General features: G+C 40.1%; 1 protein-coding gene across 2 annotated transcripts in view; it reads left to right on the top strand.

Moving 5' to 3' along the window:
- LOC136884518 (endoribonuclease CG2145) overlaps positions 1–20,774 on the top strand; it is a 44,049-nt gene that overhangs the window by 5,962 nt on the left and 17,313 nt on the right. The window contains exons 1-2 of one of the 2 annotated variants that reach the window (XM_067156746.2): positions 5,851–5,979; positions 17,478–17,628. In XM_067156746.2, coding sequence (XP_067012847.2) covers positions 5,925–5,979; positions 17,478–17,628 — 206 coding nt within the window. In that variant the 5' untranslated portion in view covers positions 5,851–5,924. Of the gene's footprint in view, positions 1–5,850; positions 5,980–17,477; positions 17,629–20,774 lie in introns of those variants that run through there. The other variant, XM_067156747.2, reaches the window with a different exon arrangement.

Here is a 20,774-nt window from a genome sequence, read left to right as displayed (position 1 = left end):
CAATGACATAGGTATTTAAAAATTACATTTTAGACACCTTCCCCTAAACTACAAGTTCATCCCGGGTTAATAACATTTTTTATAGCTTAGACTGTACTTTCTTATTCCCCGACTCTATAGGCCTATACCTACTTTCATTAAATTGTGGTAACCCATTTTCTCGTGGCTCGGCACTGATATAGAGTTAGCAACAAAAATACAAATTCATGAATATCTATGTTATCATAGCCGGTACGGTAAAAATGTATAAGATATAAATGATCGGAATTTAATTCTATATATCTTTAGTTACGCAGTATTTGTCGATAGGACCACTAATAATGTAAATATTTGAGAATTAAATTTTAGGCTTTCCCCTAAACTACCATTTCACTCAGCGTGAATAAAATGATTTAGAGCCTAGATTGTAGTGGCTCATACCCCAACTTTTCATACCGATTTTCATTAAATTCTCTTCAGCCGTTTTCTCGTGATGCGTGTACATACATACATACATACATACATACATACATACACACAGACAGACAGACAGACAGACAGACAGACAGACAGACAGACAGACAGACAGACAGACAGACAGACAGACATTACGGAAAAGTAAAAAAATGCATTTCCTTGTTACTGTAGACATGACTGATGCAGAAATACCATTCTTTTCAAATTCTGAGCAATGTACAGACAAAACTCTTATTTTATATATATAGATAGCTTATGTCAGACCACACCACTGAAGATGTTGGGGAAGTTGTTGAACTTTCAGGTATTCATCAGTATGAATATATTATTTATACAATGAAAATGTATTCTTTTGTTTAAACTATGTATATTAAGAAATGTTTATGGAATTATAAACCATTTAAATAAAAAGTTAGCAGCTTTAATTTGATCAACACATTTCTTTTTTAATTAGAAATAAATTTCAATAACATTATTAACAGGAATACACCTCTATTTTGGTGTCCGACTCGTTGGCTGAACGGTCAGCGTACTGGCCTTCGGTTCAGAGGGTCCCGGGTTCGATTCCCGGCCGGGTCGGGGATTTTAACCTTAATTGGTTAATTCCAATGGCACGGGGGCTGGGTGTATGTGTTGTCTTCATCATCATTTCATCCTCATCATGACGCGCAGGTCGCCTACGGGAGTCAACTAGGAAGACCTGCACCTGGCGAGCCGAACCCGTCCTGGGATATCCCGGCACTAAAAGCCATACGACATTTCATACCTCTATTTTGGTTTCAATTAAACTGGTAAATTGGTAAATAAGTATGTAATTATCTAAGACCAGGTATTTAATATACACATCCATCAGTCATGAAAGACTTTTTTTTTTTTTTTTTTTTTTTGCTACTTGCTTTATGTCGCACCGACACAGATAGGTCTTATGGCGACGATGGGACAAGGAAGGGCTAGGAGTGGGAAGGAAACGGCCGTGGCCTTAATTAAGGTACAGCCCCAGCATTTGCCTGGTGTGAAAGTGAGAAACCACGGAAAAACATTTTCAGGGCTGCCGACAGTGGGATTCGAACCTACTATCTCCTGAATACTGGATACTGGCCGCACTTAAGCGACTGCAGCTATCGAGCTCGGTAGTCATGAAAGACAAAGCCAGTTTTGTTGTTTTGATTCCGGAGCGAATCATTAGATTTGTTCGTGCAGCAAATCTGTGATAGCTGGTTTACCTGAGAGCAATGTTGAAAGAAATAGGTTACACGAGATGTCAGAAGAGTGGTACTCCTCGTATTAAACAGAAATCTGCCATCTGAAGGCAGCAACATTGTAAGCTTCATTCACCGTAACCGCATTAGCGGCCCCCACGTAAAAATATAGATTAGATTAGACAACAATCCGAACACAGGCTGACACGAAGCGATATGAACGGAAAAAAAAAAAAAAAAAAAAAAAAATCCTTCGAGTGGGCCGATCGAAACTAGCAGTTACTTCAATAGGAACACTATGCCGTTAGTTATCGGATATTTGTAACTGGCACGTAATTGCTTAGGCTACTCCGCAATTTTGTGAAGTTCGCACCGACGGATAAGAGTAGGCTTAATATGCTTCGGGACACATGGAGATCCGAAACGCGAGGAACGTGTTAAGGAAACTATCGCCACGTGGTCTGGCTTGCTCTCAGTCGCTTTTGTGCTATTATTCGAAGGGGGTATTGTGTAAGCTGTATTAGTTTTTGCTGCTTTATGTATTTACATGTTTGGTTTCTGAATATTATTTCCGTTGCTAGTTTATTTTTGTAAGTTAATCGGTGGATAGTTGTACGGTTCTGTTCTGTATTAAATATGTGCATTTGTTGAGGTTATTGACAGTTCAGTGATTATGAAACCTCATATTTATCGGCAATGACGTGTTCTGTCTTAAATGCTGGAATCATTAGCACGAGCTTAGGAACGGGTCAAAGTTTATTAATTTGCATTAGGCCAACGTGTTTTATTAAACACTCAGCCTGTATGAAAGGTGATATGCCGCAGATGGAGGTAACTATGACAACGCAGCGTACTTCGCAGTTACTGCTTTCGCCGCTCTAATGTCAGACTCCAACTCCCAGGGGCCCAACTATACATCTCGTCAGTTAAGGCGTTCTCTTTCTATACAGAGCGGTCGGAAACCACGTGAACCGGGTATACGAGCGTTAGAGAGTTGGTCATACTGATGAATAAATTGAAAATCGATACCTCGCGCCGTTATCAGGTGCTGAAGTTAGCCAATCAGATCGCTTCGCGGACGAATTCAAGTGGGTTTTGCGAGCCTGCATTGCCAAATCTGCACGTGGCTAGACCATCTTAAGATTATTGTTATTTTTCGAACAACGGTCTGAAAACGGCTTTTTTTTGTGAAAGTGCTAAAGGGTATCCTACAAAGTATTGACTATTAAAACATTGTCTTATTCGAGATTGCTAAGGAACCACCTGCAGGTGCAGTATATTTCATGCACGTTTAAGATTAACTTATGAACTTTCTTTGTAAACATTAATTTATTTTATACCTTAGAAGAGACATGTGTCTTTGTTAAAACACAACCAAGACAAACATAAAGGAACAATGATATTTTTTGTTGAATCCAAATAAAGAAAGTTTTTCCTAGTGTGTCTGTGTCTGTTAGGTCATCAGCCCAGAGGCTGGTTGGATCCTCAAATAGCACCACCAAAAGTTATGCAGTTATAGGGAAAGCACAAAAACAAATGGCAGCACCAAAATGAGGCGTACTAGGCAAGACGAGGAGTGAAGTAGTTTGCCATTGCTTTCCTCACTGGGCCAGATAGTGCTATTGTGGCACGACTAACCCTATGAGCAACACCTTTCATAACACTTGGACACACTGGTTGTGCCCTGAATGTTATTACTCAACTCCACCCACACCCCAGCAGCTTCCATATTGCCACAGCCATGGATGAGACCGGGACTTCCGGTGGAAGCTACACTTTGCTCTGGCCTGTGCCAAGAGATGGATGCAAAATAAACTGTATCCATCGAGAAATGACAGCAGGCAGATTCCCTAGTGTATGAGTATCATTTTGACTCATATATATCTGGCTTTCTCATCATTCCACACTTCCCAGATCAAGACTGAAGATCTGTCAAGATGCCCGCCCTCTTCGTGAAGCTGGGAAGCAGAAACGAGCTTGTGGGGACCGAGAAGAAATTATTATGCAGTTGATGAGGAGAGGCAATTTATTTGTAAATGGCGCTGTATGGAGATGTGGAGATTGTCCTCGTTCTTTTTGTGTTTTCATGTTTGTTGTTTTCTCCTCATCCCACACTGACCTAACGTTGTGTCCCTATCCCACAACCAGTGTTGCCAGACGCCTGGATTTTACGGGACGGTACTGTTTTCGTCTTAAATGTCCCACGTCCCGTACGTTCCTATTCGGGACGGCAACTGTCCCGCATTTTGAACCTCGAGAGAAATACACCAGTTTTTCCATCTCTGATAGGGGCCGATGACCTTCGATGTTAGGCCCCTTAAAACAACAATGATCATCATCATCATCTCTGATAAGTACCAACAGCTTTTCTTCTTTGTTTCAAAGAGGATAGATTTCTTCACTTCTTGGTTTCTTTATCTGGTGTGAGTTCGTAGATTTATAAACATTGTTTGTTATTGTTTGAAGTTCTCGGGTTGTTCATCCTGACGAATAAGACGCGTAATAGTGGACAGCTACCTGAGATAGTCCGAGTCCACCACATGTTCGTGTGAAATTGTCAGCTGTGAGAATTATTATATTTTGTTGATTTGATTAGGTCTGAGCTGTTCATTGCTGTAAATTTTTCTTCAATGTCAGATGTTTATGAAATTGCTAGGAATGACAAAAAAACTGTTAATAGTACTTCAAAGAAATGAAAATAAAATTGAAAGAACTGGTATGAATAAATAGACAAAGTTTTCCTATTTGTTTTACGTCGCACCGACAGAAGAAGGTTCTTACGGTGACGATGGGATAGAAAAGGGCTAAGATTTGAATCGACCATGGCCTTAGGAAAGGCTACAGCCCCAGCATTTGCCTGGTGTAAAATGGGAAATCACGGAAAACCATCTTTGGGCTCCCCACAGCGGGGTTCGAACCGATCGTCTCCCGAATACAAGTTACATGACCCAAACCGTGTGGCCAACTTGCTCGGTGCTGTAAGTTTTACTCTGAGTTAAGCATGCATTTATAAAATGCACTATGATGTCAACACAATAATACGCGTATCGTTTCGAAACGAAGTTTATGACTTGTAGAATACGAGCCCGTTGATTTCCTCGATCGCATATCTGTCCCGTGTTTTGATTTCAGATATCTGACAACCCTGCCGGCCTCTGTGGATCAGTCCGACTCATGGTCCCAAGTTCGCGGGTTCGTTCCCGTTTCCGACTGTGGTAGTGCACCTTTCAAGGGCTGCCAGTAACCTCAGCACTCCATGCTATTGTTGTATGCATGTTACCGATCACTCGATGTCTTCTTTCTAACTTTCTTTCTTTCTTTCCTGATCTGTTTAACCTCCAGGGTTGGTTTTCCCCTCGGACTCTGCGCCTCAGGGCAGTGTCCTGGAGCGTCAGACTTTGGGTCGGGGATACAACTGGGGAGGATGACCAGTACCTCGTCCAGGCAGCCTCACCTGCTATGCTGAACAGGGGCCTTTGGGGGGGGGGGAGGGGGTTGGAAGGAATATATACGGAAGAGGAAAGGAAGCGGCCGTGGCCTTAAGTTAGGTACCATCCTGGTATTTGCCTGGAGAAGAAGTGGGAAAACTGAGTGGATCCCGTTGCAGCCCTCGTACCACTTTTAAAATTTCGTGGCAGAGTCGGGAATCGAACCAGGCCTCCGGGGATGGCAGCTAATCACGCTGACCACTACACCACAGAGGCGGCCTATCACTCGATGTCACCGGATAAAATTAAATCCACTCAGCCACAGGAACCTCCAGTATATTTCTGCTGGCGCTACTTCAGAGGGCCTGCAACTTGGTAGCTGGTGCTATACGATTATTATTATTATTATTATTATTATTATTATTATTATTATTATTATTATTGCTGGGTTCAGCTCGGTATCCGAGGGACAATACCTACTGTACGTCAAAGCGGGTGTTGCGAGCCTTGTTTGTGGTATTGTGAAGGTACAAGTAAACACGAGACTGGTTCTGTATAATCATGGTGTATGTAAGAACATTCTTTGTGTAAGAAAAAACAACATCTGACCGGTGATGGAACAGCTCAACAAGCTGAAGAAAAACAGGGCGAATAAAAAAGGGAATGCTGCAGGTCAGCGAGAAACTGACGTCATGTTATGTTGGTGCCGATGATTAGTGAGGAAGGCGAGGCCAAGCCGAACCGCACCGCGCATACCCCCCCCCCCCCCTCTCCCTACCCTACATCTCGCACGTTTCGCTTGCTGTGAGAGGTTAGATAATTCGTGTTGCAGAACTCTACGATGAAGGGTGTTTGTCTTATACTGCTATTTGTCTCGACTCTAGCTGTCGTGTGGGGTAAGTGAACCCAAGACATTTTGTTGAAAACAGCATTCTGTTTGCATGTGTACCGGTACTACGGTATGTTGATACTCGGATCTGGTTGTTGATCCCAACGAAACGCGGTATTGTTATCTATATTTCCGTTAATAAAGTATTATTATTATAAGGGACGGTACCGCAGCCCACTTCTAATCCATATGATATATTTAACATAAATTTAAAAAGAAAGCTGTTTGTGTCTCTTTGTAAACACCATCGTACCGGTACTTTTGGTCGCGTAGTCTCGTACGGTATGTTTTACATTTTCAGGCATAACCGTTGAAGAAAACTAGTTTTTCAAAGTTACATGTTTTTTCTTTAATATAGAGAACGGCTAATCTAATTTTATCCGTTTGTTATGGTCAGTGTATTATCTGATAAAAAATAATGTAACTCAGACTTCTTTTTTATACGTTTCTTCCTTCGAACATAAATATAATGCTTAAGATTGTCGTAATAATGGGCCTTCACGGCTCGAAATAAAGTCAAGGCCATAGTAAGGACAAGTGAAACTTGAGTAGGCATGGATGCCAAGGTCATTGTTACTTGTTTATGATGTCAAAGAAAAGAGAAAATAATTATACTGTTGAAACAGTATACTGTATTGTACATCATTGGTTTACAGTCCTAAAGACTGATCAGTTGCCATAAAACATTTCCAGATCGTCCTGTCATCTGCCGCTTCCTTTATTGAAAGACTGTGCGAAGGATTAATCTCCGTTCATTCACAGTGTCTATAACTTACGTGGTTGATAAACTTTATTTTTATAGCGATATACTAATATTCTAACATAACCTCTAGAATTGTAACATTCCGAAGGACATTTTTTCTCGGCTGGGATTCCCTCTCTTCGCTCTGTACGCAGTCTAACAGTCTAACCGTACTGTATAACATTTGGGATCATGTTTATTTATAGCACATTAGTTCTGAACGGTGAAGCATCCCTAGTATATGATTTCTGTTATTATTATTACAAATGTATGCGTATTTTAAAAATATATCGTTGCTAAATATTTGATTGGGAATTTGTCATTGTTGCCAACTGTGTTATTTTCCAACCAGTTTAATTTCATTTGTTTAGGGAAATGGCCATGCAAATTCTTTTTAGGAGGTTAATGTAATTGAAACTAAAACGAATAAAGAAAGGCTATCTGACAGTGTGGTATACTTTTATTTGTTTAAGCCTACAAATATTCATATTGTGATAAGGTTTGTAATATTCACGAAGTTACTCCCAGGGACTCGCAATTTGTGCGACATCAATATAGTTTTAACGTAGCCCGCCTGGTGGTCATGATCGTTAAGGACCGGGCGAGTTGGCCGTGCGGTTAGGGGCGCGCAGCTGTGAGCTTGCATCCAGAAGATAGTGGGTTCGAACCCCACTGTCGGCAGCCCTTATGATTGTTTTGCGTGGTTTCTCATTTTCACACCAGGCAAATGCTGGGGCTGTACCTTAGTAAAGACCACGGCCGCTTCCTTCCCATTCCTAGGCCTTTCCTATCCCATCGTCGCCATAAGACCTATCTTTGTCGGTGCGGCGCAAAAAAAAAAAAAAAAAAAAAGTCTGACACCGTGGTTAGCCGGAGGGTAGGGAAGATGGCGGTATACAATTTCTAATCACTAGATTAGGTGCCAAAAGCCTGGATCAAATTCCAAACCTCTCCTCAGTGCTCATGTAGAGGGAGATCATGACGCTGTTGATGGTGATTCGTGCGTCGGATGGGTACATAAAAGCTCAGGGGAGTAGCCAAAAGGGGGGGGGGGGGGGAGGGGTTACTGGGGTTAACCCCCATGGAATTTTTACAAAATAACATAAACAGAAACTGACAATAAACAAGTGAAAGTCAATGGGGTGGCTCTTTTTCGATGGCCGCCGGTTGACTCAAAAGGTCGAGGGGGGGGGGGGGGCGGCAGCCACAGTACTTTTTCCCACAAATCTTTCTTTGCTACTGACTCATTCAAGTACACCGTGTGAAAACAAACTAAACCACTGCTGCCAACCCTCACAAAATGCCAATCAAAATTCCCGATCCCTTATGTTACATTTCAATATAATTAATTGTTATTTTTCTTCTTAAAATATAAATGACACATCGAACAACATCATAAATTATTGTTTAATTTTATTGTATGCAACCATGGAGATTTGTCTGGAGCATGCTCGTTTAGGGGTTTGTGAGGACATCTTTACTGCTTCCCCACTTACATCTCAACCCCCTCACTGACACTACATCCTCGCACGGAAGGTCAAGAGTCCATGCCTTATCTTCAACCTGAAAACATTTAGCAGTGAACTGCGCGATGAAAGTCAGTCACCTAAGTTTGATAACTTATTGACGAACAGTCTTCCTTATTGATGAGAATTTACAGTTTCACAATGAAATGTAATTTTCTTAGCATTATTCAAACCCAATATATGACTTCAGATGTTGAGAGAAAATTAAAAAAAAACTTTTTGTTTTCTAGGGAGGACACTGTCCAGGAGTACTTAAGGACTGGCCACTACTGCTCTTTTGAACATTCACAGGGACATAATTGTAAAACCAACAGATATCTTGAATCTGTTTTCTAAGAAGCCTCAAAAGTTGGATTTTAGATTGTAATCTGAACAGACTATTCTCTGTAAAACTGTTCACCTTGATCATATTGTTCTTATTCTGTATTTTAATGTAAAATTTTGTAGTGTACCGGTACAACAATCTGAATATCAACAAAATTCACGTATATCAGTGTCCTTATGATGACACTCATGAATGTCACCCACAACCCTCAGCTGAGTCCTGGCATTGCTTACACTTACTTGTGCCAGGCTTTCTCTCTCTCACACACACAAGTACCTTCATTGTATTATATCATCATTTTTGTAACTACAGGGTCTTTTTTATGGCTTGTTCCATGTGTCAGGGGAACACGCATGGAAGGCGATAGCCGGTTGACTCATTTTTTTTTGCTAGTTGCTTTACGTCACACCGACACAGACAGGTCTTATGGCGACGATGGGACAGGAAAGGGCTAGGACTGGGAAGGAAGCGGACGTGGCCTTAATTAAGGTACAGCCCCAGCATTTGCCTGGTGTGAAAATGGGAAACCACGGAAAACCATTTTCAGGGCTGCCGACAGTGGGGTTCGAACCTACTATCTCCTGAATACTGGATACTGGCCGCACTTAAGCGACTGCAGCTATCGAGCTTGGTGGGTGACTCATTTGCCGAGAGATATATTGCTCTGAGTGGTGCTGCGGAGCGAGCTAAAAAACGGACCCTATATAACCCCCCACTATTGGTCGATCCTGACTATGCTACTGTAAAGCCTTGGTCTATTCGACAGGAGTAGGCTATGTGCCGGCACCGGGTTTCACCCTCTCCCTTCCTACTATCGTATATAATGTCATTCATTTCATCTCATTTAACTTCCCCCTGTGGGTGAGGGTGGTAGAATTACACCCACAGTATCCCCTGCCTCTCGTAAGAAGCGACTAAATGGGGCTCCAAGGTCTCTTAACTTAGGAGCGTGGGTTGGCGACCACGGGACTCTCAGCTGAGTCCTGGCATTGCTTACACTTACTTGTGCTAGGCTCCTCACTTTCATGTATCCTATCTGACCCCAATGGTGTTAGAACACTCGAGGCCTGGGGAGCCTTTCATTTTCACGCCCTTCGTGGCCCTTGTCTTTCTCTGCAGATGATGATGATGATGATGCTTGTTTAAAGGGACCAAACATCTAGGTCATCGGCCCCATTAGGCCAAAACTAGTACAACGATTAAAATAAATTGAAGTACTTTTTTATATTGTATTGATTCGGTGGATTACCTCATTTATCTACAATAATTATATTGTCATCAATACGGAACATGAAAATCATAAACTTTGATACTACTATCCCTATATTGTCCGCAAAGACTAGGCAGTTCACCTGTGCGCTGTTACCCAGATTTCAGTTTGTGAATTTATAATCGAATCGCATGAAATGAGATGCTTTGGTATTATTTGTCCAAAGATAATGAAATAATTTATCAGTAATGAGCACAGTATTTGTAATGTATTCATTTCAATTAAAGAACTGGCTGCTAACTCTACCATAGCAATTACACTACTTCATCAATGAGAGGATCATCATATTTTGGCCTCATAGTAAGAAGAAACAATTTCGAACCCTTGCTGATAGAGGGAAAATTAAATGGTAGGAGACCAGAAGCTGAACAGATCTGCCTAACTACTGATAACAATTTTCAAACTGCTGCAGCAAAAGATCCCAACAACTGGAGGAGGATTGTGTTGCAGACAGTTGCCATACCCTTCACAAGACGTAGGGAATGGGGAGGAGGAGAACGTAACCATATTCTATTACATCTTATATATTTCCTGTAGCAGAAATTCAATTACGGTTTTAACATGTGTTTTATAGTTTTCCACTTAAAAGTTTATAAATAGGCCCATTAACAAAGTGATTTGTGTTTCCTAACATGAATAATAGTCCTCAAAATAGACATTCTGTAATTGGTAGAAATTCAGGCAGACTTCTATTTGAAGCAAAATGCATACTGCTTTCTTTAGAGTCTATCATCCTATTTGAGATTGCACCATGTTCTTTTTTTTTGTATTTTCATGTATTGTTCATGCAGTTTCACTGCAAATTAAACGTATAGTAAAATGATTTGGGCTTTAATGTTTTAAGCAGTCGCTGAGACCTAACACTGACGTTAGTGTTACAGATAATATGTGCACGTTGTTAAGGGTTAAGAGCCAAACTCGTAGTATGTATGTCACATTCAAAGCTGACAACCTCAATGAAATAAAAAGGAAGGAGAACTTTGATGTATTCGCAAAATCTCCCTCCTTTGAGTGATCTATTATTTTGATAAGACAGTAAGCACATACATACTACTGTTGGAAAATTTCCATTTAGATGGTTTATTTACGAGTCAGAAACATCACAATAAACAAATTAGCACTTTTCATAACATCATAAGAAGTTTAACAACTGTTTTAACCTGCCGCAAGTGACAATATTGAAGTACCTTGGCTCCACGATCGCTGATGATGGCTGACTTGTCGAAGAGAAGGATATCCACAGCTGGGATGAAATGGTGAACAACTACTGCCGTCGCTTGTGACCGGAGGATGAAAGATAATCTCAAAAATCAAACACCTAGCTTACTGTCATCCGACCTGTTGCACTGTATGGTTGCGAATGTTGGCCAACTACGACTGAGACAGAACGTTGACTAGGTGTTATCGAGCTATTAAAAACTATTTAAAATAGTATGTGCTTGGTCGACCCTGTCAATACACTTTACTTTTACAATTGAAAATCATTTATTCAAACATGTTTCACTGATGAAGGGAATGTACTATGTTTGAATACTGTTTTTAATACCTTTAAACAAGTCAGTACAAGAACAAATGCAAATACCTATTATGGTTAAGTTTATCAACAGTAGGTATCGTGGAGACTAAGATGGTGAGATGGACAGCTGGCGTCACTAAACTGGATCGCATCTCCATTGAATCCATCAGAGAGAGATTTGGTGTTGCACCGATTCAAGAAAAAATGCGCAAGAGTCGTTTATGATGGTTTGGACATTTACTAAGGGCAGGTACAGACACTATCGCAAAGACGGGTTACATGTTAGAAGTCACCGGTAGGAGATGAAAAGGACAACCAAAACGGCAGTGGGCCGATACCCTTCACAAAGATCTGACTGAAGAGCGTCCATTTCCACCCTGACATGGCCAGGTCAGAACTAAATGGAGACAATGAATCCATGTAGTGGATCCCACTAGCAGGAGGGACGAATGCTGAAGAAAAGATTAATATTAGTATTAACTTTGGCCACATTGGACCACTTGTCATTGCACATTCACTTTCTCTTTGAGGTTGTACTGTTTGGTTCTTACAGTATGCCCAGTACTTTTTCGTTCGTTCCAATCGTACTTTTGTCACTTAGTCTCAAATTGCTATAGCCCTTCTATGTGTCATTACTGCTGAAAAAATGTAGGTCTTACACAGGGTGTTAATTTTATTTTTGTTCTCTGCATCTACTATCTCGAGTCCAGCTACTTTTGAGATCTTGCAGCGATGTAAAAAAAACAATAACATTATTATTATTATTATTATTATTATTATTATTATTATTATTATTATTATTATTATTATTATTATTATTATTATTATTATTATTATTATTATTATTATTATTATCGAAATCTTGCTGAATTTCATGGATCCATTGTCCTTCCATCTTCCTTCCAAGATTTCTCATCACTTATTGTTGAAAAATCTGGTTTCCTGGCAGTCTCAAGATGTCAAAGAAATACGAGATTCTTTTCTTATTAATTGTGCTAGTGATTGGGTCAATTTGTCGATAGACAGTTTCATTAGGAAGGTGACCTGGTATTTTTTATTTATGCAACTTCTGGTGAATCTTCTTTCACTTTTGAGGAGCTGATCAGCTGTAAACATTACAATGACTTTGGTATTACAGGTGATTAATAACTAATAATGAATAAATGAAAGCATCACATTTAGATAGGAATCAGTGCGTGGGCACTCCTTGAAACAGTGTGGAAATAGGGTAAAGTCATTATAATTCCATCAGTGACATTAGTTTCTCTTGTTGTTTCCAAGAACCTGGTGATAATAAATGGTAATAACATCCTGCTCTTGTTTTGTGCTGCATTGCCAACTCTTCAAAATGAAATCCGTCCATTCTTGGATTGTAATCGGCTAGTGAAATAGTGTTCTTGTTATTATTTTTATCCTATTGAACAAGCAAAGATAGTGTTGTTTCCAAGAACCTGGTGATAATAAGATAGTATTGTACGAACAGAATTACCTGTTTGCGTGGTGGCTTTTTGTCAGTAAACACTTTGTTAATCTCTTGCATACAAGAAAAATTGAAAGTAGGAATCTTCCTTGGTTCTTCGCAGAGTTGGCAAAGGAAGTGATTTATTTTTAAGAAATCAAATATATTAGATTTTTTTTATTTCAGTCAGATATTTGATTTACCTCAGATTTTCCACCTATCTGTAATTTTCTCATTATCATCATAATTTCCATTTAATCTGTTCATGCTTGTTTTTCTAGTAAGTCTGCTAAATAAATTAACAATTTTGCTCCATATTATAATACAGTGAGTTTCTCTCATAAGTTGGTCTGCAGGCACGCCCAGCTTATCTGCCTTCCGTTGACCCATCACTCCCCACTCCACGGCATAGTAACAGGGACAGCACTTCGTTCCCTTTATCCGTGCACGACATGAGATAACGATTAAAATTAAGTAATCAATAATCAAGAAAGAAAGTTTGTACTTTATGACACCTTATTCATACGCATGAGTTCATCTTCCTAATTGAGGCTATTTTAACATTTTCGTACCCCGCCATGCTGAGCTCTTCGATTCCCCAGCTTCTTGTCCAAGTTGTCTTACGGATTTTGTAGGCGTATGTTCTAATCTTTCTGCAATTTCATTTACTTTTCCTCATTAAGTAGGTCTACACTTCTAGGCGTATGTTCTAATCTTTCTGCAATTTCATTTACTTTTCCACCGAGCTCGATAGCTGCAGTCGCTTAAGTGCGGCCAGTATCCAGTATTCGGGAGATAGTAGGTTCGAACCCCACTGTCGGCGGCCCTGAAAATGGTTTTCCGTGGTTTCCCATTTTCACACCAGGCAAATGCTGGGGCTGTACCTTAATTAAGGCCACGGCCGCTTCCTTCCCACTCCCAGCCCTTCCCTGTCCCATCGTCGCCATAAGACCTATCTGTGTCAGCACGACGTAAAGCAACTAGCAAAAAAAAAAAAAAAAAAAAATTACTTTTCCTCATTAAGTACACTTTTTTAACACTTTGCTTCTTGTCAAGTAAAGAACCAGTTCTTCTCAATTTGTTTACGAGTTTCCGCACGGTTCTCTATGTGGAGGGAGTATGCCTGGAAATTGTGTTATAAATCACCTAATGACCTCCCTGCAAGAATGTGTTTTCACATAATTATTGTACATAAATACCCTTTCCTCTACCGTGTACACATGTGGAGGCATTATGAGAATTATACCCCGAAGCAACACTTTACAACTCGAGAACTGTTGGAGCGACAGATCGACACTTAATACACGTTGTAAGCACGGACCTAAACTGCGAAGTGAGGCAGATACGCTGGGCGCACCTGCCAACCAACCGATGAAACTTTTTTTTTTTTTTTTGCTATTTGTTTTACGTCGCACAGACACAGATAGGTCTTATGGGACGATAGGATAAGAAAGGTCTAGGAAGTGGAACGAAGTGGCCGTGGCTTTAATTAAGTTACAGCCCCGGCATTTGCCCGGTGTGAAAATGGGAAACCATGGAAAACCATTTTCAGGGACTGCCGACAGTGGGGCTCGAACCCACTATCTTCCGATTACTGGATACTGGCCGCACTTAAGCGACTGCAGCTATCGAGCTCGGTGTGAGAGAGACTCACTGTAGGTACTTATTTATGGGGAAGATATAGTATTGACTTTTGTAGATATAGAAAAAGCATATGACAGTGTCCCAAGATATCTAGTGTTGATGACTTTGGAAGAAAAACAAATATATAAGGACGTAATACAAATGAGTAATACTGTGTACCAAAGTTGTGAAAACTATCTGAGAACTAAGTTAAGTCGCACAAGGTGGTTCAAAGTAAATACATGACTGAGACAATTTTAAGCAGATCTAAACAAATGTATTCGTGGTATAAAAGTTGCATTTACCGGGCGAGTTGGCCGTGCGCGTAGAGGCGCGCGGCTGTGAGCTTGCATCCTTCCAACTCCTAAGCCTTTCCTATCCCATCGTCGCCATAAGACCTATCTGTGTCGGTGCGACGTAAAGCCCCTAGCAAAAAAAAAAAAAAAAAAAAAGTTGCATTTCTATGTTTTGACTTCTTGCGCTACCTATTGGTCTTCTTAACAAACTATGTTATGCAGCAGTTGGCGTCTTCACCACTCGATGTCATGAAAACTTTGTACAGAGGGTAAGAACATTAGTGAAAGCTGTAATTGCATTTCTCTCAAAATAATTAATATCTTCTGAAGTATTGCACCTAGAAGCATGGCCGGGCTGAGTATTGTGCCGGAATATGGTTAAATAGCTCTCACTGCAATCTAATTGTTATCCAACTTCGCCAGGCTATGCGTATTGTATCCGGCACGCTGTACTCAACTCCAGTGCAATGGTTACCTGTCCTTTGCAATATCTCTCCCCCTCATATAAGGAGACAACAAGCACTTACTAGCTTATGGTGCAGAATAGTGAAGAATGAGGTCCTTCCTATACATCAAGATATAAAGCAGCACACTACAACTAGGCTGAAATCAAGAAAACCAGTGGGGAAGTTGATTCTTGAACCATATCTTAGGTTGATAAGTAGCCTCTAAGTTGTTCAGATGGAATGCGGTTACATCACGCAACAGAAACCATGACAAGAGTAATGGATTGGATAGCTCCTGCAATTGAACACCTGATCCCAATAGAGCAAGCTGGGTTCCGCCCCAAGCGAGACTGTAGTGATCAAGTCCTTGCCTTAACATCATATCTGGAGATGGTTTTGAGAAGAAATTAAAAAATGTTTCTGTCTTCCTTGATCTGTCAGTGGCCTATGATACTGTCTGGAGAGAGGGTCTCCTCCTGAAGCTCATCAAGATTGTACCTTGTCTTAAGGTGATTACTCTCATTGATAATTCCAGGTAATCTCTGAAAATTCCAGGAGTAGATTTCATAAATTGAATAACGGCTTACTGCAGGGTTCAGTCTTAGCCCCTATACTGTTCAATATGTACATCCATGATATTCCAGAAACTACAGCTCGGAAATTCATTTATGCCGATGATATAAACCTAACAGTACAGAGATCTACTTTCAAGAAGGCTGAGGATATACTGTCTGAAGATCTACGGGTGATGGATCAGCTGTAGAATACACCATGGCCAAGGTGGTAGTTTGCAAAGTATTGGCATCAGCTCCCCGTGAAGTTCCAGCTAACTTGCTCAGCAGATTATTCTGGGTCTTAAGTTTGGCTGCTGTTTTTTCTATGTGACTTCTATATGTCAGTGATCTGTCTAATGTTACATCTTATGTTAGCTTCAGTGAACTCATCCCTGATAGATGACATAGTGTGAAAGACATTTCCACATTTCCCACCCTTCTATTTATAGATTCTTTCTCATTTCCATTCGGGGTGAGAATTTCTCCCACGTACTGGAATTCCTGAACATGGTGGATTTCCCCAAATTTGGTTTTGATTCTGTCTGTGAGATCTGTTTTCTCTGAGACCATAAATGCAGCTTTTACAGAAGATATTCTTAAACCAGTTTTGGTGGCCACATTTTATAACTCCTCTACTTGTTTTGTGGCTGAGTGTAGATTGTCAGCTAGGAGTACTACATCTTCTGTGAAAGCTAGGCAATTGAATATGATTGAACTTTTTCCACATCCTCTCTGTATCCCGTTCTCTTCTCCCCTTTCAGTTGTTCTTGATCTCCATTCTCTGATTACATTTTTCAGGATACAATTAAACAGCAGTGGTGAAAGCCACTCAGGCTCATTTTTATCTCAAATGGTTCTGAGATTTCATCTATGAATTTAACTTGGGATGAGGTGTTTGTCAATGTCTCCTTGATTAATGTAAGGGATTTATCTTCTAAATCAAACTCATGAAGGACGTTAACTACTACTACTACTACTACTACTACTACTACTACTACTACTACTACTACTACTACTACTACTACTACTACAGGACCTGTGCTTTCATTATAAATAGGTCAGATTACTCGTCTTGATATGCCTGTCGTAGGCATATTGTTTTGCCTGCCCTTTTTAATGGTTTTATGGAGATTTATTAAGAAGCACGTTATGGTATGCCGCAGTTTGTTGTCGGAATTCATCCAAGTGTTCCCTTTCAGTCAACATCTGCATGATGAGTATGCTATGATATGCTATTGGTACCCCAATTTTTCAAGAGGACAGCAAAGTTCATTAGACTGGATGCATATGTAACTGGTTTTATGAACACTCCCCCACCCTAACATCTCAATTGGCCTGCAAAATCACCTGACTTGAACCACATTGAAAATCTGTGGGAGGCGATGGAACAGCGGGTAAAGTGCTAAGAGCAGCATCCCCGCCATTTGGTGGAATTTGTGCAATCTAATCCTCAGTGAGTGACTTAACCTGGATGTGATGTACTTGCGCAACCTTGTGGACTCGATTCCTAACTGAATCTAGGCAGTTATCAAGTCCTGAGGTGGGTTTAAATAGTATTAAATGATACTTGCAATGATTTCTCCAGGAGTGACTAATTGTTTGTCCGTTGAGCTTATGTTGTTCTAGAGTTTGGTCATCCTGATCAGTTCTTGTCTTGTTTGAGCTGGGTAAATGGTATTCTACTGTCTTGTTATCTTGTTCTTTGTTGTAAATATTTTACTGAATTCATTTGGTTTTTATGATTCTAGGAGCTACAGTTGGGAAAGTTCCTGATGAGGCATTACAGAAGTTCAGTGAGGAAATATTTGATAAGGACGTCAACAATGCATACAAATTTATCCGGGTCAACTATCAATCTCGGACCAGGTCCAACAGCCTCAAGGACGAGGCTCCACTGCCGTGAGTAACAGTTCTGTTAAAGTTAAAAATCTATATATATATGAGGGGCGTTCAATAAATAATGCAACACATTTTATTTCTCGACCAATTTCGGTTTTAAAAAAATTGAATTTTGTTTGGGACAACTTTGAATATTTCCGCTTTATCTTGTAGAGTTTCATTAATTTTCGATACGTGGCAGTACTATAACAAGCCTTCAAAATGATGTCTGTAACATAGGTGTGTACCAAACAGAGAGGAGTTATCAAGTTTCTTTTGGTGGAAAGCCAGGGCATCACAGTTATTCTTAGGTGCTTGCAGAATGTGTACGGAGACCTGCCAGTGGACAAAAGCATGGTGAGCCTTCTCTACGACAATGCAAGACCTCACACAAGTCTGTGCACTCGACAGGAGCTCACAAAACGTCTGTGGATTGTTCTTCCTCATCCACCCTACAGCCCGTAACTTGCGTCTTCTGACTTCCATCTGTTCAGTCCAATGAAGGATGCACTCTGCGGGAAGCACTATTTTGATGATGGGGAAGTTATCAATGCAGCACGACGTTGGCTCAGACATAGACCAGTAGAGTGGTACCATGCAGGCATACAGGCCCTCATATGACGGTGGCATAGCATAAGGCATTGAACGGAGATTATGTTGAAAAGTAGGGTATTGTAGCAGAAGGATTGGGGGATAACATGGTGTATTTGAATCCTCAATAAAACCAACCTGCTCTTAGAAAAAAATGTGTTGCCTTATATATTGAACTCCCTTCGTAAAATAAAAGTTGTGTCTGTACATTACACAGAATTTTAAAAAGAATGATAATTCTGTACTGCTCGTGTCCACAATAACAAGGAAATGGCACTTTTTAATTTTCCATCATGTCTGTCTGTCTGTCTGTCTGTCTGTCTGTCTGTCTGTCTGTCTGTCTGTCTGTCTGTCTGTCTGTACGTACGTACGCGCACCACGAGAAAATGGCTGAAGATAATTTAATGAAAATCGATGTGTGAAGTCAGGGAATAAGGCATTACAGTTCAGGCTATAAATAATTTTATTCATGCTGTATGAAATAGTAGTTTAAGGGAAGGAACCTAAAATTTAATTTTTAAATACCTTTGTTATTGGCGGAGAATGCTCCGTATACCACGGACAGAAATAAGAACAAGTGTCTCCATTATAGAAGAACTGAGCATTACAAAACGTTTATCTTTCCGCGTTAGTGAAAGTTACCTCCAGTTCCTGGGACACATTTTGAGGAGAGAAGGAGACAATTTAGAAAAGACCATTCTGCAAGGCAAAATTGAAGGCACCAGACCAAGAGGCAGAACAACAAGTAGATGGTTAGACCAAGAAAAGAAGATCACCGGTCTGCCTCATCACAATATCTTAAGAAGAGCTGAAGACTGCTCAGGATGGAAAAATCTCGTTAAGGATGCAGTTACTAATGAAGTGAAGAAATGAGGTCACAACGCTCAGCAATGAGTAAACTGACTGCTGATGATGATGATGATATTAGTCCTATCGAAAGGTACTACATAACTAAAGTTTACAATTTTCGATCATTTATGTTTTATCCAGTTTTACCGTACCGACTATGATAATAGACCTGACGACTTTTGTTGCTTAGTCCACATCAATGCTGAGCATTGCCAACATGGAAATATTGTTCAATTGTGTTAACTGGCGATGGTTTTTGCCAATTGGTCTATATCGACAAGGAACATTGTGAAGATGATTATTTAAAAAAATGAGAAAAATATTGTAAAGGAATGATCACTTGAAGAACAAGACAACAGGGAGTCATGAAAGAAGGAAAGGCTCCCTTTACACTAGATGCCCTAATATCACAGAGACGGAAGAAAACTATATGTGAATGTTTACAATATTGAGTGCTCATAAAGCTGATCAACAATAACATTACATTGACTATTGTTGTGATGTGATTTGTCTCTTTTGCTGCCACTCATCTCTGTTAAATGCGATTACTGCTGCGTCCCGAGTAAAACATCCCACCTGAATATTGGCGGGAAGTAGCTGGGGAATTGGATAACTTGATTGTCCTGTGAACGATTACTTCATTATTCATAAATTCCTTCACAGGCTTTTTCTTGATAGAAATGGTTCTAGGACTGCTGAGTCTTTCATTGTATTACACAAGAAGGTTTTTATCCTCTTCAGAGTACTCGCACTCCTTTCAGAGGAAGCCGTGATCACAGGAACACTGGTTCGAAATCATTGAGGACAATATAATATAAAAGCTTTTGAGGGGACAGGTGTTTTTCTATATCAGAAAAAATGTTTATCAATTCATTTTCCAGTATTTCTCTATTAAAAAGGGGTTATATGTTCACAAGATTGTTCAGTGTAATAGCAGGGAAGCTCTCTTTGTAAACTATGAAGTAGACCCTATAACAAAACGAATATTGTGTATGCAAAGGAAATTGAAATTTTCTGGCTACTTTACCGTCAAAATAGTTAATATCTAAATTAGGCAAACATGTTTTTATTTTGGCTTCACACTTCTCTTCGTAAGTCCAAAAAGGGAACAGTTTACATTCTAAAGAGTTCAAAAGACTTGTAATGTTCCCAAAACGGCCTGCTTCACTCATTATTTAAACGCGCGTTTCAGCCAGATGATTTCAGTCTTGTTTTACGCAACAGAAATTCAGAAAATGAACTGGTTGTTTCCATGTTGAATTGTCACTAATATTGCAATAATGCACTGATTACCTACTAATTCGAAAAAATAGCATGCGCACTTACACAATTAACAATACGTACTTCATTGTTGCCTTCACGCTAGGAATTTCTACACACTCGAATAGCAGAAGAGGCATGCCTCAACGGGCCACATAGACTTAGCGGAGAGTGGGGGCACGGGCGGTAACCTAACTTTCCTCCACCACCCCATTCCAAGCTGGCGAAACGCAAACAAAACAAGAAGCCCTGGGTGAGTCAAGTTATTTGCTGCCTTGCTGTCAGAACAAGTAGTCTGCTGTTACCATCTAACAGGCGATCAGCGAAGAACATAGCCTGCTCTCAACCATGTAGTACATATTAAATAGATTGTAGTTTCAGTACAATAACAGCAGCGGATAAATTTGTTACAATATTTATATAATTTAATCGTATTTCTTAGGGTAGGCATTGCTTCTAATGACTCC

Source organism: Anabrus simplex, chromosome 12, assembly GCF_040414725.1.
Source record: "Anabrus simplex isolate iqAnaSimp1 chromosome 12, ASM4041472v1, whole genome shotgun sequence".
NCBI classification, from domain to species: Eukaryota; Metazoa; Arthropoda; class Insecta; order Orthoptera; family Tettigoniidae; genus Anabrus; species Anabrus simplex.
This window is presented reverse-complemented; position numbering and strand designations above follow the sequence as displayed.